The sequence below is a fragment of the Biomphalaria glabrata genome, chromosome 4 (genome assembly GCF_947242115.1).
Source record: "Biomphalaria glabrata chromosome 4, xgBioGlab47.1, whole genome shotgun sequence".
NCBI classification, from domain to species: domain Eukaryota; kingdom Metazoa; phylum Mollusca; class Gastropoda; family Planorbidae; genus Biomphalaria; species Biomphalaria glabrata.
Window position 1 is genome coordinate 48,420,683 of NC_074714.1, and position 27,630 is coordinate 48,448,312.

Consider the following 27,630-nt stretch of genomic DNA (forward strand, 5'->3'; position numbering starts at 1 on the left):
AGAAATGTGCGTATTGGATTCGGCATAACACACATTAGAGTAGAATGATTGAATTGAAAATCTACTGCTATTTCCACGTTGTTCCTCTTCCGAAGTACACATACATGTTCTCTCCCCTTTCTGACCTCGTGATCCATAGGGCAAATGATGTGAAGGTCATCTGTTTCTTTGGACAAAAGCTTAACAAGCAGGGTGTCAGGTGGCCAACTCAACGACCCACCACCTTTACTTTCCCCCAAATAAGTCAGGAACCAATTAGAGCTGGGCGGACTCAAGGGCGCCCTAAAAATCACAAAATGCAAAAATAAACGAGATTCGAACCCAGGACCCCAGGTTTGGAAGCCAGGCGCCTAACCACTCAGCCGCCACGCATGTGCAAATTGGCTGTGACATATTTGTTTTTAAAACTTTGATAGAACTGTCAATAATTATTTTTAAAAAATCTTTCCATATTTATTAATAATGTAGTTATCAAGGTACAACAAAGAGAGATAAGTAATTCAAAAGTAAAAGTCTTAAAAGTTTTTCACATTATTAATTCCCTTTTACTGCATTTTATTTATTTATAAATAAAACATTTCGTATAATTGTTTGGTGAAATTTAGATTGTAAAATAGATTAAAATTTCCTTTTTTTTCCACACTTGATCTGTGTATCATCTGAAACAAAATATAAGTTTATATTTTAGTCAAATATACAAATTTGTTCTACCGGTAAAATCTTAAACAATCGCAGAGATATACGATGCAATGTCACTATAATGATTTTCGTCAGTCGATAAATACTAGAAGACATTCCAATTCTGGGGGGTAAAAAATTACAGGCTCTTCTCAGACGTCTCCAACAATCCATACCTCATTACAGTAGGATATTTTGATATTAAAAAAAAAAATGAAGAAAAACTGCATTTATATCTGAGTTGGAAATGTCTCCAGCTGTGACGTTGATGGTCCGGTACCTTCATCCTCAAGCGAAGTTGTTGCTCTGAAACCTTTATTGACGCATGAACATATTGTACTGTCTGTCACAACAGTTTCAAGAATATCCAGCACTGGGCACCAGAGAAAATCAAAACGCCAAGTCGACTTCAAATGTGCTGATGTCAGTTAGTGAGAAGAAGGCAAGATGCCTCAGAAACACTCCTCATGCCTCAGTGTTTCACACCAATTTGTTGCAGGATGCCTCAGTGTTTCACATCAATTTGTTGCAGGATGCCTCAGTGTTTCACACCAATTTGTTGCAGGATGCCTCAGAAACACTCCTCAGGCCTCAGAAACACTCCTCATGCTTAAAAAAAAATAGAAGACCGCGAGGGACCAAGAAGGAATGAGCTACCAACGGGAGCGCTTTGAAAATTTGATCAAAAAAATGCTTTCACTTTAAAATAACCAAGGCTTATCAACTATACACCGGGTACTGCAAGAGTTGTTGTGGTTTCACTTATTACTTTGGCAGCAAAGCTCTAGTACTACAAAGGCAGTCAACGTTTTTACAAAATGGAAACACTGTACAAAGCTATGGAATATAAAAAAAAAACCTCAGCGTTTTACACACATTCTTCTTCTCCTTAATTCCCATTCTCTTATTCTCTCTATCTCTCCCTCCCTCCCTCTCTCTTCACACGTCTTCCTCTCTTCTCCTTACTCACTCTAACTCTCTAACATCCACAAATCCACTATTCCTCCACAATTTTAATAAAAAGTAGCAAAGTAAAAAATAGTAAAATAATGATAATAATATTCGTTGCATACGCACCCGTTCGCGCCAATTCGTTGCATGCGCACCCAATCGCACCGATTCGTCACACACGCGCCCATTTCGTGCACTTTTATCCTTTTTCGTTGCACACGAACCTATTCATTGCACACGCACCCAATCAATCAGCCATTTTTTTTTTCACGATTTCTCGGTCACGCTCGGAACTGCTGCGGAGATGAGTTGTGTCGAAGGTTTCTGGTCCGACTCCTCCACCTTGGCTTCAGCTGCAGGTGCTGTCTGTTCTTCCTTTCCAGATTCTCCAACTTCCGCCTGGATGGAACATAAGAGAAATGTTAGATTAGTCATCTGGGGAGGGGGGGGGGCAAGCGTCCTTAAAGGGAGCACACAGCTCTACATCTACATACGACTGCCAAATCCACAGAACATGGGGGAAAAAAAGAACGCAACATTTGCATTCGCTACAACCTGAGACCAGCATTTCCTTATTTGACCAGGGCTGCTACGAGTAGCATTTGATCAAGTGACCTTTTTACATTTTAAGATTGAAAAAGTAACCGAACATAAAAATGCAGTATTTACAGATACGGCTAAATATTGTTAGTCGCTTACGCGGTGTCTAATGTAGATAAAATCAAATGTAAGTGTAAAGTTCTTTCCCTTTTTATATTTTGCTTGTTATTATTTCCCAATTAAATACAAGAAAATGTGGTCACGAAGCAGTAAGGTCTGGGATCAACAGCTAGCGTCTTTAATTTCTTGGTTATAATGTTTGATAAAGTATTTCCTCTTCCCTACACATACACACGCGCGCGTACACACACACACACACTGACAGCTCACCTTCCACTTTTCAAAGTCAGCTCGATAAACGGGGTCCACTTCTTCCCCGCCCTCAATCTCTCGATCTAAGACCTTCATGTTGACCTCGTTCATGGCCTTGGTGATGGCGTCCTGAGCTTCCTCGTCCACTGTAAACCGGAAACAGACCATTTATCATTTAGCAGACCCAATCAACTTAGAAAGGAAATAATGGAACGCCCAAAAGCTCATTTTGGAATCGGATTTCTACTTTTTGGCGGAAACAGGTCTTTTAGCTCAGTTTTAGCTCATTTTAGGAGACAACCCATTGATGGTCCGCAGTCTTAAACATTAAATGATTATTTTGACCATAGAAACGCCACGTCACGTGATTTGTAAAAAGAAAACATATTTGGTAGAAGTTGTCCTTCTGTCCAACGACGCAGTGAACCACTGATGATGTTACAGGGAACCACTGATGATGTCACAGGGAACCACTGATGATGTCACAGGGAAACACTGATGATGTTACAGGGAACCACTGATAATGTCACAGGGAAACACTGATGATGTCACAGGGAAACACTGATGATGTCACAGGGAAACACTGATGATGTTACAGGGAACCACTGATAATGTCACAGGGAAACACTGATGATGTTACAGGGAACCACTGATAATGTCACAGGGAAACACTGATGATGTCACAGGGAAACACTGATGATGTTACAGGGAACCACTGATAATGTCACAGGGAAACACTGATGATGTTACAGGGAACCACTGATAATGTCACAGGGAACCACTGATGATGTCACAGGGAAACACTGATGATGTCACAGGGAAACACTGATGATGTCACAGGGAAACACTGATGATGTCACAGGGAAACACTGATGATGTCACAGGGAAACACTGATGATGTCACAGGTAAACACTGATGATGTCACAGGGAAACACTGATGATGTCACAGGGAAACACTGATGATGTCACAGGGAAACACTGATGATGTCACAGGGAAACACTGATGATGTCACAGGGAAACACTGATGATGTCACAGGGAAACACTGATGATGTCACAGGGAAACACTGATGATGTCACAGGGAACCAATAATGATGTCACAGGGAATCACTGATGATGTCAGGGAACAAATGATGATGTCACAGGGAACCAATTATGATGTCACAAGGAACAACTGATGATGCCACAGGGCACCAATGATGATGTCACAAGGAACCAAAGATGTCACAGGAAACTAATGATGATGTCACAGGGAACCAATGATAATGTCACAGGAAACCACTGATGATGTCACAGGGAACCACTGATGATGTCACAGGGAACCACTGATGATGTCACAGGGAACCACTGATGTAGCCCAGACCAAAGAAAACGTTACAGCTGTGTTGCAGCCTTAATATCACCTTAATATCTCTCTGACATATCAATAATCCCAAAAGTTGAGTGTGATAAGTGTCACACATCCAAATGTCAAAACTTTGTTTACACAACATTCTTCCAGTATAATCATTGTAATAGAATGCTGGTCTATGTGTTCCAAACAACAATAATACTTTATAAACATCTTTTTTTTAATGGAAAAAAGGCATCCTATCTGACTTTGAAACTAAAAACAGACATAGAAGTTAACATTGATCATATAAGATAATAGGTAAAGTGAAACATTTGGCCCTTACAAATTCTTCTTCTTGTTCGTCAACCAACTAGATCTATACTTATATCGTACAGCGTTCATTTTGTAGTGTGTATATTAAGTCTTATTTTAGTGAGGTATTTTCTCCCGTATACACAATACATGTGAAAATAGGGATGGACAGTACCGACTGGGTATCACAGAAGTCAGTCTTATTCATTTTTGCTTGTATTTCTTGTAAGATACATTTTCCTAACGCCTAAAGGATATTGATAGTAATTATAATAATAATAATAATAATAATAATAATTGCCTGGAAACTGTTAAAGGGACTACGATGAATTTTGTTTCTCTTTAGCGAGTGCCAGAGAATGACTACTCGTTCATTTCTAACATAATAATAATAATAATAATTGCCTGTCAGAGGGCGGTACTGCTGCAGACCTGCCACATCACCAGAAAATTCCTCAGTGGAAACTGTTAAAGGGACTACGATGAATTTTGTTTCTCTTTAGCGAAACTCGACCCTGGCAGAGCCAGAGAATGACTACTCGTTTATTTCTAACATAATAATAATAATAATAATCTTTATTATCCATAAGGGATGTTCTTTTACAATTGTACAGTAATATAATATACAATAAATGTATACACGAGAGTCATGTACGTGGTTTCCAAGGTACGCAAAAAATCAGCTTAATCATTAATCACCCAGACAGTAGCGTAGCAAGGTAGCCGTGGGCCCGGGTTCAAGAAAATATTAGTGTTCCCCCCCACCCCCACCCCCCAGTAAGACAAATTTAGAGTGTGGCAAAAAACAAACAAACAGTAGTCTGTACATTTACCAAAAGATATTCAAAGACATGTAGTGTTAAATCAGTTCATGTGGGGCCACAATTCGTAAAGAGCCATGGGCCCAAACGCAATGAAACCCACACCTGCCATGGTTGGTACGTCACGTGCTTTTGGACCCCCTGATGGTCGTGGGCACGGGTTCATTGAACCCCTTCGCGCCATTGATGCTACGCCACTGCACCCAAAATTAATCAGAGACCTTCATTAAGAAAAAATAAACAATTTGAATGTTAAGTGATCACGTGATGTGTATATGACCTACTTAGTAAACCAGCTACTTCGTACGCCTTCTCAAAACTGATCAGAGCAGACGACAATCGTTGGGATTTCACTGGGGAAAGATACAAATTCTATTTAGTATTAAAGTAGAGTTATGAATGCTAATGAGCTTTTTATTTAGCCGCCAAATTACAGTTCGAAATTGGGCGGTTTAAAATAAGATTTCAGTTCCTAACATTTGCTAAATATTTAGTCTTGACTACGCGGTGCATCGACACTCTGTCAGTATTATAAAAAAAACAATAAAAATTTCCAGTCATGAGAATTGAGTGCTGTTAAGTCGATGTGGTCAATTGCACAATAACAAAATGATTAAATTTGAACTGGCCACAGAAAAACATTTGGATTATATTTCATTATGTCTCGAACCATTTGTATAAGTAGAAAGAATTACATCTTTAAAAAAATGGCCAGTCGTCCTGAGATAGCATTGGAAACTATTGTGTAATGTCAATATCATATTTTATGTCAGTGCTGAGTCACTGGTTCATTTTGTTGTCTCAAGTTTCATATTGATTTAAAATTAATTCGCTAACAGTTTGTGGGCAGAAGGTGCGTCGGTTTTGTTTTACTTAATTTTTCCTGTACATAAGCGTCTGTACATCAAGATGCCCGTAAAGGCGGGTTGATAAGCACTTATATAAATGAAATAGCAGGTCACGCCCCATGTTGTTATTATGTAACTCTTGAAACTATCAATGATTTTTATTAAACTCTAAATAGGTCTGTGGAGTGGTGACGGATGAGTTTCATTTTATTTATATAGTAAATGTTCTCCCTGGTATCATCCAACAGTAATGAGTACCTGCCAATGATTGGAGGGGTGTAAAACGGGCCGGGATGGATGTCTTGGTTCTATTATACACATTTACCAGAGTTCAGCTTTACATCGTCAATCTGATAGAGCGCTATGGTGGAAAGGGAAGCTTTACATTTTTTAAATACTAGACTAGATATATACATTTGTTCCAACAATATCGAATCTAAACGGTTAGTCAAATATAATACCGTTCCAGGGTTAGTTAGCCCTATGGGATCACCCATTTTTAGCCACCAAACTCTCCCAGTGGCATCCGGCTCTTTCTGTTCTTCATTCATCCTTTGAGCTAACAGGAACATAAGTGTACAGTTAAAAAGCAGTAAGGCTAAACTTTGGCCTGCGGGACATATCCAGCATTTGACGTGGTACTATCCGGCCCTCAAAAGCTCTATCCACAAAGCAAAATGAGTTTATCAGTTCAACAGGACTTGAAGATTTTTTTGTATGTGTATGAAATTTATGTGGCTCTCAGAAAATAAGGTTGGACACTAGTCGTTTAAAAGAAACAGCAAATACGCTTAAAAGAATCACCGGTTATAAAGAAGCATCAAATAAGGACACTCATACGAAAGAAGAAAGACGTAATACGCAGTTGAGATCTCCTCTGACCTTCAGCTTGGGAGATCAACACCAAGGCGTGCAGCTTCCAGCGATCATCTTGAGCCTCTACTGCCGACTGCAATGCTCGTTCGCCGTACTCCTTGGCGCTCCTAGACTGTCCGAGTTCCAAGTAGCATCGCCCGATCTCGTGACATAGCCACGTGGTTTCTAAGGTGCTTTTACTCTTGGGCAGCTTGCGTTCCCACCTGCAGAGGAGACCAGAAAGTAAATAGGAAATACTCCTGCAAGGCTGCTCAAATTTACTTTTAATCTCTAATAGTATTATTCGTTCTCAAGAGCTTTTGTTTCAGAGCAGTGAGGAGATTTATTTTGTTATTCATTGTGAGTGTTTCTTCAGAAAAGAAGATGATTACGTCTCAGTTCAAACCTCATGTAGCACGGCAGGGGATGGGCAGGGTTCAAACTCGGGACCATTGAGGGTACACGGAATGAACTGCTTTATGACTCTTCAATAAATGACTCGTATTTGACGGACTTCTTTAAAAAAAATAATAATTACGTCCTACGTGTATCTATGTCTGCCTGGTTGAGCAGTATGCGCGCTGGAGTGTCGTTCGATGGTCCCGGGTTCATACCCTGCCATCCAGTTTTGGACAAGGAAGAAAATTTTCTTCCTTTCTGATGGAAAATTCGAAACATGTCAAATATTTTACTAACATTTGAACAACTTTTTGTGTTTCGCCACCCCCACCCATACCTTCATATGAATCGAAGATAAAATGTAATGATAGACGTTTGCGAAATGATTCCTCATTTTCAATGAATAGAAGAGTACATTAAAACACTTAGTAAAGGTACCTTGTTAGGCTAAGTTTGAGTCATCGGTAAAGAAGATGAATCAGAGGCTAGAGTATTTATTATAGCACTGTAAGTAACTAGTAAAGTCCCCCCCCCCTTTCAGACCTTGTGATCTATGGGGCAGACGATGTGAAGGTCATATGTGAAGTGCTCAAACAAAAAGACTGAAGTACACCCCACCCTCCAACGCTACTAATACATAATACAAATAATAGTCTGTTTTTATCCCAGATTTAAGGCTTTTATTATTTACAGTAGAGGCGCGATGGCTGAGCGGTAAAGCGCTTGGTTTCCGAACCGGGGGCCGGGGTTCGAATCCTGGTGAAGACTAGGATTTTTAATCTTGGGATCATCGGGCGCTTTGAATCCACCCAGATCTAATGGAAACCTGACTTAAGTTGGGGAAAAGTAAAGGCGGTTGGTCTTTGTGCTGGCCGCATGACACCCTTGTTAACCGTAGGCCCGAAACAGTTGACCTTTACATCATCTGCCCTATAGACCACAAGGTCTGAAAGGGGAACTCTAAGCAGCACCGGTCATTGGGACACAATGGGTTAGACAACATTTCAATAACAAACATTTAGGCTTATTCCTAATTTAGTTTCTGTTACAGTGAATTCTAATCTATTCAATCCAGAGTTATCAACCTCTCTTTCAGTGACGTCATGTTTTATTTACTTTTTGTTCTCATAAATTACAGACATTCATTAAAAGAAAACAATTGTGTCCTACACGTATCTGTTGCTAATTTAGTCATGTGTGTTAATTAGAGACTTAAACTCTGCAAAGTCATAGGTTTTCATGGCTGATTCAGGCACTAAGAGGAATTTCAATACGTAATTACAAAGGTAAATGTGTCTTTCTGTATTTCTGAATATTTTATTTAGGAAGTGTTTAAGTAATTTTAAGCCTTTTTTTAGAGTTTTATTTTTTTATAGATCATTTACTTTTTAGCTTTCTGTCTCGGCGTCTAAGTTGAGTGATACTATTGATAGTGTTATTCTAATCAAATGTGAATATTCATTCGTTGTCATGGCCTCTCTTGTAGCTCTAAGTTGGACACCAGTTATTCAAACGTGACATCGTGTCACGCTATTATATTGTCTTAATAATTGACTTCGTTTGTGTCTGTACCTCTCAAGTCCCGATTTGTCCCGGACGTCTATTACTAATAGGTCAAAGTCATTCTCAAGTACTAAATGTTCAAAATGATTGTTGAAATATGACTCTACAATATTATAGATGATTCTGCGTCATAGTAACTGAAATGGGTCAATGTTTAGCTGTAGCGCGCGGGGGTAGGAGGGAGGAGAACATGTTACTCACACGTCTATTGCCTTCTGGTACTTGCCATTTCTCGCGTGCACACGACCCAGATTGTCCAGGGCACGACATTCAGCATCATCAATTCCACTGAAATAAAACAACAATCAAAGAGATAATTAGATATCGTCGTTTCCATCGTCCTTGTTCAATATTTCTCGATCATAACTTTGTATAGTCTCTCATCATACTCTCTCTCTCTCTCTCTCTCTCTCTCTCTCTCTCAAAAACACACACTCACTCTCTGTCTATGTTAGGGTTTTATGGTGTGTGTGTGTGTGTGTTTCTATGGTGACGTGGGAGGAGTTTAGTGATTGGTTGTGTATGATGCAACATAAATGGCATTGTCGCCATTTTGGTCTTGGTTAAAGCAGACGACTACAGAACGTGAGACTAAAATGTTGTGTATGTCGTAGTGAGATTTTGTTAAAAAATATTATTACTAAAGTCTAATACATTTATTTTACCTCGTATCAACTTGATTTTGTCGATATTATCAATAAAGTTCTATTTAGTATTGTTCACAAGGAAGTTTTTACAAGTTTTATTAGTTCAGATATAATACGCCTACAGCGTTTTAATTGTCTACCAACAGTTTGGTGTTACAAGTTAAAAACCAGCAACAACATACGGCTATGAATGATTCAATATATTTACTCTTTTCACATAATATAATATAGTTATTATGGAAGTTCAATTTGATGATACACATTATTACTGATGGTGGAAACTATTTATTTAGTTCAATAAATAACATATTTCCTCTTTACAGAATAAAACAGGTTTGCATCCCGAAGTATAAATTCTAAAAATATTGAACTAGACTATGAACACAGAACATAACTTTATTTCAATAACATTCATAAAAGTAGACTTAACATGAAGCTTGGAATTTATTGACGTACACCCCTTTAGGGCCTCCCTTGTATATAGGCCTATGCCTTCTCTAAAATTAGCTTCTCAAACAGAAAAGCAAGTATCAGAAACCCATTTCTAACTCCCTTGGCTATTATTAGCACTATTGGAAAATTACAGTTGTTTCTTGAAATGTAAACATGCTATTCTTTTTGTTTGTTTCTTACAATTACAAATACATAAACAATGTAATATCTAAAGACAACAACAAAAACCTATGGTCATACATTAAGTCTAAGAAAATGGAAACAACAGGCGTAGCGCCATTAAAAGATGAACATAACATAATACATAATGATAATGAAACTAAAGCAAACATTCTAAACAAATACTTTGCATCAGCATTCTCAGCCCCAGGAGACAAAGACATATTACTGAATTTGAACCAAGTAGACAACATAGAAGATATAGTAGTACAAGAAAATGGAATTCAAAAACTATTAGCTAACACCAAACCAAATAAAGCTTCTGGACCTGATGGTATTCTAAAGAACTAAGTAATGAGCTAGCCCCAGTGTTCAAAATACTCTTTCAGGCTTCACTTAACCAGGGCAGAGTACCAAAGGACTGGAAAGAAGCTAATGTCACCCCCCTATTTAAAAAAGGAGAAAAATCTGACCCAGGAAACTACAGACCAGTATCACTTACCAGCATCACATGTAAAATCCTAGAACACATAATATGTAGCAACATCATAAACCACTTAGACAAACATAATGTCCTCACACCATACCAACATGGCTTTAGGAAATATAGATCACGTGAAACACAACTAATAGGACTAATTGATGATTTTTCAAAAGGTTTAGATAATAGTGAACAAATAGATGCTATCTTACTAGATTTTTCTAAGGCTTTTGACAAAGTTCACCACCATAGTTTGCTTAAAAAATTAAAATATTTCGGCATTAATGGTCCACTGCATCAGTGGATTAAAGACTTTCTGATAGGGAGAGAACAAACTGTAATAATAAATGGCTCTAAATCAACACCGATAACAGTAAACTCAGGTGTACCTCAAGGAACAGTCTTGGGTCCACTACTATTTTTAATTTACATAAATGATTTACCAAATTGCATTACTTCAGGAACAAAAGTCAGATTATTTGCAGACGATTGCATAATATATAGAACAATAAAAACAACACAAGACACAGATATTTTACAAAGAGAATTAGATGAATTACAGAAATGGGAATCAAATTGGAGCATGTCTTTCCACCCAGAAAAATGTCAGTTGTTAAGAGTAACAAAAAAACTAAAACAAATTAATTCCACTTATCTTATTCATGGCAAACCAGTAACACAGACTAAAAACGCAAAATACCTAGGTGTTATAATAAATGAAAAACTGTCATGGAATCCACATATTGATGAAACTACAAAAAAATCAAACAAAGCATTAGGATTTATTAAAAGAAATTTCTATAAATCAAATAAGAACATAAAACTAAAATGTTATTTAACCTTGGTTAGGCCAATAATAGAATATGCATCCTCTGTTTGGGACCCCTCAACTCAAGAAAACATTAAGAAACTAGAACAGACACAAAATAGAGCAGTGCGATTCATAACAAACGAATATTCACATTTGACTAGAGTAACACCTTTAGTAAAATCACTAAATTTAGAAAGCCTTCAGGACAGAAGGCTCAAAAGTAAAGTAGCAATAATACATAAAACACTGAACCATAATCTTCAAATACAAAAACAAAATTTAATAAAATACTCTGAAAGACACAAAGATAAAGGCACATTCCTCGTCCCATATGCTAGGACAAATTTGTACAAATACTCCTTCTTCCCTAGTGCTATTAGAGCATGGAATGGGTTGCCTGAGCTAGCCAGGAAAACCAGTGACTTGGCAGAATTTAAGTCATTGGTTAATATGCATGACTAAATGCATGACGCGTAGGACGTAATCATCTTCTTTTTTGAAGTAACGTCTGTATTATATAAGAAGAAGAAGAAATATATTTAATAATCACGAAGGGAATCGTCCGATGTCAGCTATGTCCGTAAATCCGTATATCTATTGTACTGCTCTACAAAAAGCGTCTTCTTAGTAGCGTCCCTTAGAGCGTTCTTGTTTTTTAAAGATCTATCACGTCACTTGTCGCTGAGTAAAACTTTCCCCTTATTCCCGAAACAAATAACTAAATACAAATCATGTCATAACAACTCATGTCCACATGGCAAGGGCGCAAACTTCTTGAACAAAAAAGAACACGCCACGTGTCCTGTCCTCTTTTAAACCGTTTTCCCAAGACATCGGACATATGAACTCTTTGTCTCACGTCAAACTAGTAGCCTCCATCATTCCTGCTTCTTTTTATGCGGGTACTGTGCCTTGTAAGAATGTCTTTGCAAGTTTTTAAACTAGTTCAACATAGATACAATTTCTTTGTCCACATTTCATTAAGTTTCATCATTAAAGGCTTAGAAGCACAGACCAAATGAATAGAAGTAAACTAGCTTACACTTCTTCGCCTATGGTCAGGTCCATCTGATGCTGCACCGCTGCATTGACGTAATCCCCCATCTCCAAATAGGCGTTGCCCATGATGCTGTGAATGTGAGCCTTGAAGGTCATCTTGTTGGGCAGGTGGACCTCGCTAATACTATCTAAGGTGCCCATCACACGCTGGCATTTCTTCAAAACACCCTCGTAATTATTTTCGTGCATCACTGAGCTCGTGAAGAAACAAAACGAGGAAATGAATTAGAGAATATAACATGGGATGAGCTAAATAATAAGTAATAAACTACATAATAAATGAACTAATTATAGTGAACAAATATTGATTGCAATTTGAATAGTCTTTCTATTGTCGCTGTAATAATAATAATAATAAATAATAATTGACAATTTATAGAGCCATTGTTTTTTCTCTCAAAAGCTTATAAATGATAGATTAAAAAAAACAATTAAATAATTTTTAACCCGCCCCATTGAATGTTATATAACTATCAGGAAAGAACTCTGCCACGTCGCAACTTGTAGGTGGTTGAGACCAATCGCTCGTTGCCATGTCACAGGTCGTGACCTAGGACCTTCAAGCCTTCTATAAAGATTGGTCTCGGAAGAACCATGTTCATTCTACGATTGAATGAAGCCAACGATATGTACAAACAATAGTACACAAGTCACTACGTCTAGTCTGATCTACTCATGTCACTAGTCTAGTCTGATCTTCTCATGTCACTAAGTCTAGTATGATCTACTCATGTCACTAAGTCTAGTCTGATCTACTCCTGTCACTAAGTCTGGTCTGATCTACTAATGTCACTAAGTCTGGTCTGATCTACTTATGTCACTAAGTCTAGTCCGATCTACTCATGTCACTAAGTCTGGTCTGATCTACTAATGTCACTAAGTCTGGTGTGATCTACTTATGTCACTCAGTCTAGTCTAATCTACTCATGTCACTAAGTCTAGTCTGACCTACTCCTGTCACTAAGTCTAGTCTGATCTACTCTGTCACTAAGTCTAGTCTGACCTACTCATGTCATTAAGTCTAGTCTGATCTACTCATGTCACGATGTCACTACGTCAAGTGAGATGTATATAGGCCAAGCCTCACTTTAAAAAAATTACGTTGTCTGTATTTTTACCTTCAGTTTCAAAGAATCGCTTAACAAATGTGTTTTTACAGTGTAGGGCAGGGACCAAAATGTTTTAAAAACATTATTTAAGAAGACGCCATCATTCAGTTGTACTTGATATGACCAATTATCAAATCGCTCCAGACAAGACCCTGACTGGAAATGAGACATTTAAGACTCACGTTTGTTGACTTTCTCAAGTTCTCCTACAATGTGGTCGTAAGGCGATGTTTTGGCCTGTCGCCCTCTGTTCAGTGCTAGTATGGCTTCGTACTTTCTGGCGTACATGGGCTTCACCTGAATAGTACACATACACAGTCAAAACATTTGAGTTAAGGTATGACATGAATGACATGGGAATAGCCTCGTTGTGATACGAATTGCGATGAACAAGTCAAAGAAACCTACTATCAGGGGCGGACTGGGTATGAAAATCGACCCGGGCATTACCATATGAACCGGCCCTCAAATGAATAACATGTCCTATCATGGGCGAAGCCAGGATTTTTTCGGTGTGGGAAGCGTGGTCGAGAGTGCGCTCAAACTTGGCTTGGCTTGGCTACCTAGAAGGGGGCTCGAGGTTCGACACTCGATTCGGGCAGAGTCCTACATACCCCCCCCCCACTGGTTCACAAATGAGATTGGACCAAAAGCGCTCTGAGCATGCTATAAGCATGAAAGTAGCGCTATATAAAAGCTATAATAATAATACCCCCTCTGCACTGTGTATACACATTGTGTCGTTGTGCTGGCCACATGACACCCTGCTCGTTAACCGTTGGCCAAATAAACAGATGACCTTAACATCATCTAGCCTATAGACCGCAAGGTTTGAAAGGGGAAATTTGTACACGAACATAAATAATTAATAATAAACAAAATTAAAGAATCAGTTTGTACTTTATTTTCAAATAATATAGCAAACTAAATATTCAGATTTAATTATTGTCCATATAAAATATATGGAGATCAAACTTACGACTTTCGCTTTATTAAAATCAATGTTTTCATAGTTGTTTCCCATATTTGTTTTTAACCTGGGTTTTCATGTGGGCTAATAGTAGTAAAGTACACCTTGCGATCTATAGCGCAGATGAGTCAGAGTCGCCCAAAGATCCCGAAATTAAAATACCAGTCTTCACCAGGATTCGAACTAGGGACCTCCGGTTCGGAAGCATAGCATTTTACCGCTCAGCCTCCGCGCCTCCTGATGTAATAGTGGGAGTTGCGTCGCATTTAGGGGGATGTAAAAACGGGCATGTGAACTATTTGAAGTTAAACAAGACGCGTGTTAAATAAAGAAACAGGTAAGTCACTCGTCCCCTTAAATGGTGACTTGATCTTGGATGGACTAAATCTACAAATAAATAGATACCCCCCCCTCTCAACTGTTTTCTTAACTTCCTGCACGCTTAAGATGGTTTCCTAGCAACCCTATACTGGCCTACACTACCGAAAGCTACTCAAAATTTTTTTACAAGAGATCTTTATCAGTGTAGGAAGAAACTATAAATAATAATAATAACAATAATAATAATAAAAATCTTTATTGTCCGTATGGAAATTTGTCTTACAATTTGTGCATTACACCAAACAAAAAAACATTATAACTATAAGAAACCAAAGTGTACTTTCACACCAGACTCACTCATAATTTACATGTGACAAAGTTTATATCAGATTGTTCTTATTTAATGATTGCCAGGGGAACAAAACGGTGTTTGTGTCTGTTTGTCTTTGCTATCGGTGTCTTGTATCTCTTTTGTGATGGTAAAATCACAAAATCCTGACACAAAGGGTGATTCTTTATTTCGAGGATCTTGATAGCTTTTTTATAGATGTTTGTCTCATACAACTGCCCAAATGGGGTTTGTTTTTTGCCAATGATTTTACCAGCAGCATTGAGGATTCTATAAAGTTTATTTTTATTTTTAATGCTCAGATAAGCTGATAAGATGTTTTTGATGTTTTTGAAAGCTATATGATAATTTTAGTACACTCTTTAGCACTGAAGAATTTTGTACGCTCTTCCGTTTTAATTTCCTAGTCTGTAATTAGCTGGCTACATCAAGCTATCTCTCAGTTGTTTTAATTGGAAATTCCCCATTTGCACTCACTGTGTAAATCGTGACAACAGGCGACATGGTGAAACTAATTTACATTTGTTCATTTTCTTGTTACACTACTTGGTTGGTGTTGAAATGTTTGATCACGACAGAAGAAAGTGTGAGAAATCCAACCCAAGGTTCAAGAGAAAACCTCATTCATAATTCAGCAGTGATAACATGGCAAAGGTCGTGGTCAAGGGTTTACCTGCGTGGTCCTAATTAAAAGTTGTTTTTATTTGTGTGACGTGGACGGATGGATTAGTGTGTGTGTATGTGTAAAAGAGAACTGTGAGTGGGAGTGGGTGGGTGGTACTTTGATAGGTTTTAAAAGTCAGACAAGACACCAGCTTGGAGAAGAGTGAGTAAAAGAGAGAGAGAAGAGAACGAGAGGGCTAATAATGTCGAGAGAGAGAGAGAGAGACATAGTGAGGAACGCAAAGAAAGGAAGGGAAAAGAAAGTTCAGAGAGAGAGAGAGAGAGAAGAGAACGAGAGGGCTAATAATGTCGAGAGAGAGAGAGAGAGATAGTGAGGAACGCAAAGAAAGGAAGGGAAAAGAAAGTTCAGAGAGAGAGAGAGAGAGAGAGAGAGGGAGAGAAGAGAACGAGAGGGATAATAATGTCGAGAGAGAGAGTTTGAGTTTAGAGTTTAGGCACATCGGCACAATTTAGGCCATGCCGTGCCTTGTTATATTAAGGGAGAGAGAGAGAAAGAGAAATACATAGTGAGGAACGCAAAGAAATAAAGGGAAAAGAAAGTTCAGAGAGAGAGAGAGAAGAGAACGAGAGGGCAAATAATGTTGAGAGAGAAAGAGAGAGAGAGAGAGAGAGAGAGAGGGGGGGGGTAATAGAATGACTACCTGTTGCCAGAACTCTGTCCTAGTGTCCAGGTAATGCAAACCATCCTGTACGAGTCTGTTAATGTGTTTTCCAGTGAGACTTGTGTTGTCTGACAGACAATATACAGGCCACTTTTAGACATTGTCATTTTAAAAAGTGTTTTAAACATAGACCGCTCCCTCTCCATTCCTCCTAACTAGTCATTAAAACATAAAGAGACAATAAGAAACCAACACAGACACACTCAAACAGCTAAAGATCACTTAGACTTAGGGTCTTTGAGTTTGTCTTAAGTCTGGCAGTCACAAGCACACGAGATTATAAAATTTATTAAAGGTCTTCTTCTTCTTCTTCTTCTAGCCAGCTTTATTGCTGCTGAGCTGTGAGCTCTTTTGCAGACTGTGCCAAGGAAAAAAAGTGTGCTGTTTTCTTCAGCTGTTCAGCACTGCCGTACAGGGTGTTGGTTATGTTGGGCTGTAGTGGAAGTAGTGTCTGCCTAAGGTGGATTAGGGAGGGGCATTCAAAGAGGATATGGTTTACGGTTTCAAAGGAGTGGGCGCAATGTCTGCAAAGGGGTAGTTGTGTGGAGTTTATTTTGTTCAGGTGGTAATTTAATAGTGGTGTGTGTCCTGTTCTTAGTTGGAAGATTGTAGATTGTTCTTTGCGGGGGAGGAAGTTAATACTGTCCAGTTTGTTAGGCGTAGTCATTTCTCTGTACATGGCTCTGCCTGTGTTTCCTGATGCCCATTGGTTGAGCCACTCCTCTTTGTGATTGTTGACTAACATTGACCTTAGGGTGAGGTAGTTAACAGGTCTATCTGGTTGTTCCATAGATGTTATTAAAGGTCAGATAATCCCGCCCATTGGGTTGGATTTTTTTTTTCCAATACCTCTATTCAAGTCACTCCTTCATAGAGCCTTGACCCTGCAAGAACTCGGACAGCTGATCTCAAAAACAGCTCTAACGATTTTCATATAAATATAACAGTTGATGTATATCGCTGAGAAAAGAATTACTTGCTTGCTGGCCAGACGAGGAAAACCGTTATAATTTTTCAAATTTCTAGGAAAATCATTAGCGCAGTTATTTAAGCACCCTGGCTACCAAGGTTTTTGCGATCTGCCCTGTGCAATTTGAATAGAGGTATTGTAATGAGATTTAATTTTCTTACGCAGACTCAGGGTGTCTCTCTTCCTTTCTCTTTTTCTCTATCTCTTTATCATAAGCTAGATAGGTCCACCTTACCAGTTTCTTTCAGTAATTTCTCCAAGTACTGTCTGTCGCCGTACAGGTCCCCAAGCATCTGTTTAATGGTCATCTCATTGTTAGGCTTCTCTTTCTTTCTCCTGACGACCTGCTGCGGCCGTTTTACACAGGCAGAGCCAAACACTTTTCTTTTCTTTTTCTAGACAGCAGGAAGTGAGAAAGACGAAAGGATTCTGGGTAAAAGCATTCCCTATTATCAGAAGTAAGAAAGGCAAGGGATTCTGGGTAAAGGCATTACTACTATCAGGAAGAAAGAAAGACAAAGGATGCTGGGTAAGAGCATTCCCTACTATCAGGAAGAGATGCAAAAGGATGCTAGATATAAGAATTATCTACTGATTAGCAGGAAATGAGAAAGACGAAAGCATGCTGGGTAAAAGCAATTTATACTCCTTAGCAGGAAGTGGTAGAGACAAAGGAATGCTGGGTATAAGAATTAAAGGTTAATTAATTAATTTTTTAAAATAATATATTCAAATAACAAGAACCGCTAAGTTCACTTTAGCAAGAAACAATATAAGCTTTTCAATCCGTAATTGGATGAGGTGCACGAATTGTAATCGGCATACGGCAATAACGAGTCACGATTGATAAAGTTATAATCAAGTAAAAGTATAAATAGTTCAAGGCTGAAAATATTTATAAAAAACAGAAATTGTAGAAACTCACCTCGTCCTGTGCATTAAAGAACGATAAATCCCCCGTGGTGTTTAATTTCACTCTGTCTGGTGCTGTGGGAAGCAATGTCTTTTTTTTCATTATCGATTGAAGATGTTTACATATTTTATTTTGTAGCTGGTTTGTTTCCCTTCCCTTTAGAAGTCAAGCGCTAAGTGTTCTAGAGCACTAAGAAGCTTGGAGGTTTCTAATGTCGCAAATAGAGCACTATGTCACTTAGTGAGGTTTACTACAACTTGCTTTGTGAACGTACGGCATGCTAAATACTTTTATTTTTAATTTCCGTTTTTTTTTTAATTCTATTGTAAACTGTTTTCCAGGCTGTAACTCAAACACGGTAACTCTCTAGATCTAACTTGTTTGAAAAAAATCTCGAAATCCCTTCCCCAAAACTGTCTGTGGGGCAGGGGCGGACTGGATGTAGGCAGGAAGGGCCCCCGAAAGGGCCTTATGGATGTCACTGTGACACGTATTAAATTATTGAAGATTTTATAATACTCTCTTATAATGGTGACCCTTTGAGTGTCGTGTTAAAAAAATCGTTGACAGTGTAATACTAATTTAATCTAACACACTTTTTTTCCCGAAATAATGTAATAGCCTTCATCTGTAGACAAAAGGCGCGATTTCGACATCCCAAGTCCGCCCCTGATTTGGGGTCATCAGTTGCTGTCCTATTTTTTTTTCTAGATCAGTGATGTCAAGTCTGTCACGGACCGAATCAGCGTAATGGCAGCAAGCCTAAGTCTCATGTAATGGGGCCGATGTTTAGAGGACCGGATAGCGCAGTGTCACAGGCCAGATATATCCCTCGAGCCGTAGGTTGGACCTCACTGTGCTAGACACTTACTTATTTCAAACTACTTGCACGTACCCTTACAAGTTAAAACTATACCTTTGAAGACGTCATTCATGACATTTATCGAAACACATTATGCACATTTTATAGACCTAGATCAAGAACTATATTTTTGTCTCATTTACATTTAAATTTTAGAATGTTTATATAGTGGGATACACATTAATAACATTTTTTTTTTATTTACTTCCAACACAGTTGATAATGGCTTCCCGCGCTTTTTGAATTCCAAGCCGGAACTCCAGCAGTTCAGGTCGCAGTCGGTTGCCACGGTGATAATACACCAGCGCCATTTCAAAATCCCCAGCGTTGTAGAGAGCCTCTGCTTTTTGGAACATTCCCTGGGGGAGAGATGAGGTAGTTATTTGGAAAGAGAATCCTTTTTCTTATTGTAGTAAGAACAATTGTCAGTAACAATTTATAGATATAGTCTTCTACCATAAAGTAAGAACAGTGTATAGATCGAAACCAAGTTACCTTTTATCTGCCGACCAGTAATGCCCTCCAATTTTTTTTTCCGGGGGGCGGGGTCAGCATTAAAATTTCATACATCTTAACCATTGCATAATTACTAATTTGCCATAAATCAAAAATGGGATACGAAAGCAGTCGATTAAAACAGAAACAAATGCAGTGCAAATAAAATAACATTTGAAAACAAAAAAATCTTGTCATCCCACTCACACACACCATTTCTCCAATCTCGTCACAGGCCACATCGAGTCATGAGGAACTGACCTTGGGAGATCTCATTAGCCTCAGATTTTAAGGGGATAGATATCAGCGCCTTACCGACCGGATATGGCCCGTGGACAGTAGTTTGAGCAACACTGGAGTAGACCATTTATCTAATGTCAGAACGCTTAAATAGAAAGTCAGTATTGTATACCTATTTGTGTTCACGTAACACAGATACAAGTTTCGTCTTCAGTGTCGAAATGTTTTGTCCTTTAAAAATGATCTGAACATTATAGTGTTACTCTATTGAGAGCTTCAATCATAGGCTATACCTCGTAGCCATCATATTTGTGTTTGTTTCTGTTTACGAAATGATGGGTTAAGGTGTGTGCTAAAACGTGTTTCGACTGTTATGTTGGATACACAGCCAGACAACAGATGCCTGACTTATTCTCTGTAGTAACCACATCATCTGGAATGAATCGTTTTCATTGCTATAGAAACTCGGTGTATTCAATTTGTTTTCTGTAAAAGTAAAAATCGAAATTCCCCTTTCCACACCTTGCGATCTATAGGGCAGAGGATGTAAAAGTCATCTCTTTATTTGACTGACGGTTAACTAGGGTGTCATGTGGCCAGCACAACTACCTTTACTTTTCACAACTAATGTCAGTTACCTGTTAGAGTTGGGTCTAAAAAGAAATGTTGTTATAGCTAAAGGGAACTCGATCCATACACATTGTTACGGTGTTGACGTAATGTTACAACGTTACTGAACTGGTTGCCTTGGACAAGAACAAATATTACGTATAATCCCCCCCCCCCTCACCCAATTGTGTCTTGGTGTTTTTCATCTTTATCTTTATTGACGTTTCGATTCTGCTGATTCCCTGTTGGCTTTACAGCAGCCATTCTCCCCCCTCCCTCCCCCCCACAATTCCCTCTTCTCACGACTCCGTGTATTAAAACAGGCACCCTCCCCCCTCCACTCGTCCTTCCACTCATCCTCCGCCTCTGGGATACTTGTTGAAATTACCCTATGATAGTTCTTGTCCTCCAACAGAGACGCCTCGGCATCCTGCAAAGCTTTGGCCGTGTCCCCGAGCATGAGGTGACATTTGGAGCGCCGAACGAGGCAGATGCGGTCGTCGGGCCGGAGTTGGAGAGCCTAGGGAAGAAGCGAGAACGGGGAAATGATTGAGTGTGTACAGCCCGAGGGTAAAAACGGGGGAGATCAAAAGTTGTCACAGAAAACGAGAGGAAGACTGGTCTGAGTTCTCTACCCACTCACAGTGATGAGGCCCGGCTTCTTAATCCTTTGGCTGTAACCCTCAAGGGGAAACAATCAAATATCAAGGAGGAGAAAAAAAAACGAATCTCATTAGGACTAGGAAGGATTTATCTCCCCTATGACCAAAAAAAATTACTATATGACAAATAAAGACATTTTAAAACCATGTCAATAATAGTATTTCTATACCTATATGTTTTAGTATATACCTAAATCTAAATCTAATATTATGTTATGTATAGTTTTTTACACGTTATTTCTCCCACACCCATTCAGGGATCACGCTGAAACTTTACACACACATCTGTTGTACCCAACAAAATATGGATTAGTAGTGAAAATAACTAATTTATCGATTAATTATTGGTAATTAATTAATTAAGTTCGATATTGATTAAGGGAAATAATTCTTATTGCATTGTTCGATATGGATGTAAATGTACATTTTTTTAAATATATTTGAATGTTATCATACTCGACGTTAAATGTGGTGACAGTTTTTTATTCTATTTTATTTATTCAAACTTGAAACATGCAAAACTGGCATGTCGTTGAACCAGCGTTCTAGCCTAAACCAGTCCAGTGAGTTACTCACCGTGGTAAAACAAGCGATGGCGTTGACAAAGTCGTGCTGCTTGAAGTGCGTGTCCGCCTCTGCCTTGTACAGCTCATAGCTGCCCTCGAGTCTGCCAAAACTGTCTTCCCCCTTGTACATACTGTCAAGTCAATGTTAGGGCGGGGGCGGCGTGAGTCGTCCCTTGTAGTGTCCGTCAAATAGTAAACAGGTCCCTTGATTGTGACGTCTGTTGCTCTGAGAGAATTTAGTCCGTCAGGCAATAAAACTTCACACTGCAATGTCACTTCCGTTTAACTTTACAGAATCGAGGCTTCAGTCGGTGTTTCCGGTGTCTCCAGGGATAATGACGTCGGTTGTTTTTTGAAGAAGTTTTTGCATTTTAAATGAAATATTTTGAAGTCGTTTTTTTCTGATTAAAATTTTTTTTTTTTTTTCGCAAGCAGTACGAAGTTTTAAAACGCAGTCAAGTCCAGTCCAATGATTGCCACGGTATAAACAATACTGATATGAAACGATTTAAACATAGATTAATTATTTTGAGAAAATGCTAGATATACAATTTTACATTAGCGTTATTTTGGAATGAAAAAGTAAGCTTTAAAATACCTTAATTTATCATTGTAACTGTTTGATACATAATAGGTCTAGATCTTTTTATTTACACAGGTTCCTTAAAACCAAAGTTGTAATATGTTCTACATGTACCAAAGTGTTAGTCTACTCGTGCATGGTAATTAGAGACTCTACTAAGTCATTTGGTTTTCCTGGCTGATTCGGGCAACACGTTCCAAGTAGAAGGACTGAAGGAGCACTTTATCGAAATAGTCTTAGCACAGATCTAGATCTAGATCAATGTCTATGTATTTTAGAACAGATTTAGTATTAATTCTATTGATCTATTTTTTTTCTAGTTCTAGAGATCTATATACTATATTAGATTGGAATATATCAATACTCTCATCTCATCTAACCATTGACTTTCGTCGTAGGGGTGTTGTGACAGTTCGACTAACCGAATCCCCCCCCCCCTTTCCCCGTTAAATCAATATCAATAATAAATAAAAATAATCTAGTCTAGAATTAAGATCAAAATCTAGATATTGATATAAATATAAATCTAGATCTAAACTTAAACCTAGTAGACTTTATCTAAAAATGTAAGCTAGATCTAGCCTAGACCTTTATTTGTTCGTCTGTAGTTGTCTTGTAGTTTCTGTCAAATAAGTCTAAATCAATCTAGTTTTAGTCCGTCACGAGAAGATTGCAAATATCCTGTTTTATTGCCATCGTGGGAAGCAAGGAGTTGCATTGACGGAAAGAAAATATCGGTGCAATGACGCGAAAGTTTATATACTAAAAGCACACCATAGTGCGTAAAATGTGCAACTTCCTGGAGTAACATTTATAATTTTAAAAGGTCATTTGCGTGTCTCGATAACTTTTGTATTAGTTTTTAATCCTTTCTGTTGACAATAAGTAGCCTGCAAGTGTTACATTCACTTTCTCCAATTTTTCAAATTATGTTTTCTTCATTTAAAAAGTATTCAAATTTCATGAAAGATAATCAAATCGAGTATCAAACAACAAAGAAGGCTTTATAATGTCTAATTACTTTAACGGAGATAGCTTCAGACAAAGGTTCAAATAGTCGAATAAGTTAAGCGAAATGTCACAGCATCCACTCCACGAATTCAAGAGACAAATGAGATGAGATTCCTATATTTAGATGACTTGTGGGTAATCACGAGTTAAAGCAAGATATACCTCGAGGTAATCACGAGTTAAAGCAAGATATACCTCGAGGTAATCACAAGTTAATACAAGTTAAACCTTCGAGGCAGCCATATGAATTCTTTATTTCTGTCTGATTTTTTTTTTTTTTAGGTCTGGGGAGAAGGGGCTGGTGGAGGATTATAGAATTTGTTTCTGTTTGTATAATAATAATAAGGCTTGTCTAAGATTAATGAGTAATGCAGTATTTCCCGTGGTTACGCAGCCCCTGACCTACATATTTTGCCACATCAAGGGCAAACATAACCATTGTCCGCCGGTGGTCGATTGTATAGAATAGAACTAAACAGTGGCTAATGCATTAATCGTTGCTGGGGCACGGGGGTGGACTGGGTGTCCAAATCGGCCGGGCATTTCTATTTCATTCGGCCCATATATTGTATATGATGGACATCCAATTCTAGGTCTACCTAGCCTCAAAATCACTATGCTAAGTTTGCATGACACATGAATACAGTAAATATAAATACAGTCGCTCAGAGGGCCTCTTTTGTAAGAGAATACTATAAAACTTTTAACAATTTTATACGTGCCTTAGTAACATCTATGCTGCGCTTATCTTATAAAATACAGATGTGATTTAAAAAGAAAGAAAATGATTACTATGGTTCTACTGGCCCATTTGAGTACCGGCCCACCGGGCTTTTACCCAAATGCCCATAGAGCCAGTCCGCCCCTGAGTGGGGCATCATATCTTGGTTAGTGTGTAGTTGATTTCTCGTAACAGTGACGTGTAGCTAAGAACAATATCACTTTTGGTCGCCACGATTTGAGAGTATATTGGAGTAGGTCTCTGCGCCTACTAACAAAAATTTATGTCTATAAATCCCTCACCACATATATGTATGGCTTGGAGACCTGGGTCTATAGGACGCAGCTAAGGCTTCTTGAACGCATCCATCTTGGGTTACTTCGTTCCATAATGTGAATTCGCTTGCAAATAGCTCTATTTGAGGCCGGTTCGGACAGTTAGAAGCTCTGACAACTGCGCTGGATCGGACTATCGGACATTGAGGATCACCACATGCCAAAGCGATCTTATTTAGAGAGCTCAAAGGAGGAGATCTACTCAAGCGCTATTTTGCCCTCATAGAGGAAGTTAGCTGGCAGTAGATGTTCTCTGAAAGAGAACGCTGTAGTGCCCTCACGAAGGTCGCGGGACATTTACATGAGGCCCAAAGAAAAGCAGTGTCTGCATCAGATGTGGTATTAACGTTGTCATTTAAATAAGGCGCTCATCCTTAATTTCGGAATCGAAGACATTGCATTAAGTGAGATTTTTTCTTTTATTTCTTCATTTATAATGAGATTGAAATGAAGTAAGTTAAAAACTTAATAAATTTTGATGGCATACGTTCAAATTGTAATTTAGCATCCAATGTGTTTGTAACAGTGGGGTTGAAAACTATAATTCATTGGTAAAGTTTAAAAATAAATTAAAGGAAATCGATTCATCAACTGACGGAAATATCAAACTCTTTTTCTCATTTTATAGATTACTAGAAAGCGTGCGCAAAAGATCGCCTTCGAACTCTGTTGTAGTGTTATTGTGCTATTTTATTCACTCAATTCCTATCCATTGACTTGGACACACAGGAACCTTAAAACTGCAGGTCTCGAGTTAGCAATGTCGTAGCCCTTTGCCAATTGGCAATGGAATCCCTGGCTATAACAAATAAAAAACAGGTGAGATGATGTAATGAGCAGCCTCTGCTTCAGGGTTCCTCCCCCCCCCCACCCCACCTTTTGTTTCCTAGCACGCCAAGTTTGAGCTGGCGTGTTACCACAGCAACAGTTAAATCTCCATATTTACTTTAATATGGATCTCTTTATTTATATATTCAGAACTCAAAAGAACTCAAAAGGAGACAAAAGCTAAAGAAATGGCTTCTCCGGTGATTGTAACTTCAAATATGACCAGATGATCAATTCGTTCAAATTTAACATTGGAATTGACAGCTTAAAGTGGACCACAAAATCGTGGACCTAAGCGATCTACTGAGTTCAACTCCAATTTGTCTCTAAATTCTAAAATGTACTTGATTACATTATTTACACGTGTAGCGTCTTCGAACAGAACAGCATAAAATCCAAGGCACATGACTTTAAACCCAATCTAAATCCCCCCCCCCCCAAATAATACCCCCACCCCCTCACACGCACACAAAGGCCACTGACAACAAATGAGAACTGAACTCTCCCCTTGGTATACAATAACTTTAAATTATTTAGAAACACCTTTGGACAGAAGTCAAAAACGTATTAATAAGTAAGAAAAATGAAACCAATACTTTAAACAAAAACGTATATTAAGTGTAATTGTATCAATTAGTCAGGATCAGGCATGTCATTACACTTTTTGATAGATCTAGACTAACAATAATAAATCATTGCGACTAGAAATATTTTCGACAATTTCGCGATGTCATGCGTTTAGCTTTCTCAATACGCTACGATCCTATCAGTTGACTGGACCAGTTGGGATGGGGGGGGGGGGAGGATAACAAGGGGGGTATCTTGTAAATGTTACTGTGATCGCTTCTTAAGTGTATTAAATGAAAGAAATAGATGTCAGACCTGAATTTGAATTCGATGAATCAAGTCTCCTCAAGCCAGAGACGTGTTTAGAAGTGCTTATGAAAACAGAAGGTTTTAGAGCTATCTATTGTTAGTTTCAAACTGATTCTCTACTCGTAGTATAAAGGGGACTAAGTCAACTTACACCGCCACATCTGTGATATACAGCTTCCTTACCTTGTTCGACAGCAAACAAAATAATTTATTACCAATAGTTAATTTACTCATTGGTTAATTTTTTAAATTGATTCTTGTTTTGTTAGGTACAAGAAATAATTGTGCGAAATTTCAACTTGATCCGATATTGGGTGTGGTAAAAATAAAATTTACATACATTTTACCAGACAGACAGAGAGACAGACAAAATGAGTTTATGTAAGCTTTGTAATAAAACACCGAGCCATAATTTACAAATATAAAAACAAACCTAATAAAATACTCCACAAAAAAAACACAAAGATAAAGGCAGATTTCTTATTCTATATGCTAGGACAAAGTAGTACATATGCTTCTTCTTTCCTAATGCCATTAGAGTATTGAGATCATGGAATCAGCCAGAAAAAAACAATGACTTAGCACAGCTTAAGTCACTTCTTAACTCTTATCTTATATATTGTAGACGTTACTTAAAAAAAAAAGAAGATAATTTCTTAAAAGACACAAAGATATTAGGACGTAATTATCTTCTGTTCTGAATGGACTTCTGTACTTAATAAATATGTAGACCTCATTTGGATCTTGGCAGCCTCGTAAGATTATATAATCGGTCTCCATCTTAGTACTTGAACACATTCGCCTTATTCTATTGACAATTATTAACCAAAATGTATCTGTTTACTTACTTTTGTATAACTCCCAATAGCGAGGAAGAAGTTGCCGCTCTTGAGGAGTTTATGCGCTTCAGATTTCAAAAGAGGGAAACTGCCTGGGTCAGCCAGCAAGGCCGATGGTACAGCGAACATCTTGCCAGATTTTCTTGTGATGGAGCTAACGCGCTGTCGAAGTAAGAACTGGATGTAGTCTGTACTTGTTATGCTTGCATGTATAGTGGCTTTAGACCTAGCTATGAGATGGAGCCATAACTAGATGATGTCTAAAACAAAGATGTACTAGTCGATGATGTCTAAAAACAAAGATGAACTGGTAGATGATGTCTAGCTTGCGGTCTTGTTTTATTTTATTTTTAGGGAAGTTGTTGCGTAACATTTGAGTTTTTGTTGGGATTTTCCCTCAGTTATATTAGGTGTGCAAATACGTGTAAAGGATTTTTCTTTCTTGTCATAATTTGTATCTTAGGATCTATTGGCTTTCGTTTTTGCATACTTATCTACATTATTTACTATCTTATATCTTCTACTTATCTTATATATTACACACGTTACTTCAAAAAAAAAAGAACATAATTACTTCCTACGCATTTCATGTGTCAATCTAGTCATGTATGTTAACCAATGACCTAAACTCTGCTAAGTCGTTGGTTTTCTTGGCTGATTGAGACAACCCATTCCATTCTCTTATGACAATTGGGATGAAAGAGCACTTTTTAAAAATGTGTTCTAGAGTATGGAATAAGAA

The 27,630-nt window shown here is 38.2% G+C and overlaps 1 protein-coding gene across 5 annotated transcripts; it reads right to left on the bottom strand.

The window, feature by feature from the left end:
• Positions 1–522: 522 nt before the first annotated feature.
• On the bottom strand, positions 523–27,243 carry LOC106076820 (outer dynein arm-docking complex subunit 4-like). 5 transcript variants are annotated; one of them, XM_056025322.1, is made up of 15 exons: positions 22,867–23,007; positions 21,706–22,188; positions 20,856–20,987; positions 19,329–19,482; positions 18,274–18,335; positions 17,584–17,743; positions 16,358–16,446; positions 13,575–13,689; positions 12,267–12,474; positions 8,875–8,961; positions 6,739–6,935; positions 5,293–5,361; positions 2,560–2,687; positions 1,873–2,028; positions 523–659 (listed from the first exon to the last, which is right to left on the bottom strand). In XM_056025322.1, the coding sequence occupies exons 2-14, from the start codon at positions 21,823–21,825 to the stop codon at positions 1,897–1,899; spliced, it is 1,653 nt and encodes a 550-aa protein (XP_055881297.1). In that variant the 5' UTR covers positions 21,826–22,188; positions 22,867–23,007; the 3' UTR covers positions 523–659; positions 1,873–1,896. The 5 variants fall into 5 exon arrangements, 4 of the variants coding, with proteins under 4 accessions (XP_055881297.1, XP_055881298.1, XP_055881299.1 ...); XR_008777323.1 differs by lacking the exons at positions 21,706–22,188; positions 22,867–23,007 and adding an exon at positions 26,898–27,243 and having other exon boundaries at positions 1,756–2,028; XM_056025323.1 differs by lacking the exons at positions 21,706–22,188; positions 22,867–23,007 and adding an exon at positions 26,898–27,243.
• Between the last annotated feature and the right edge of the window lie 387 nt (positions 27,244–27,630).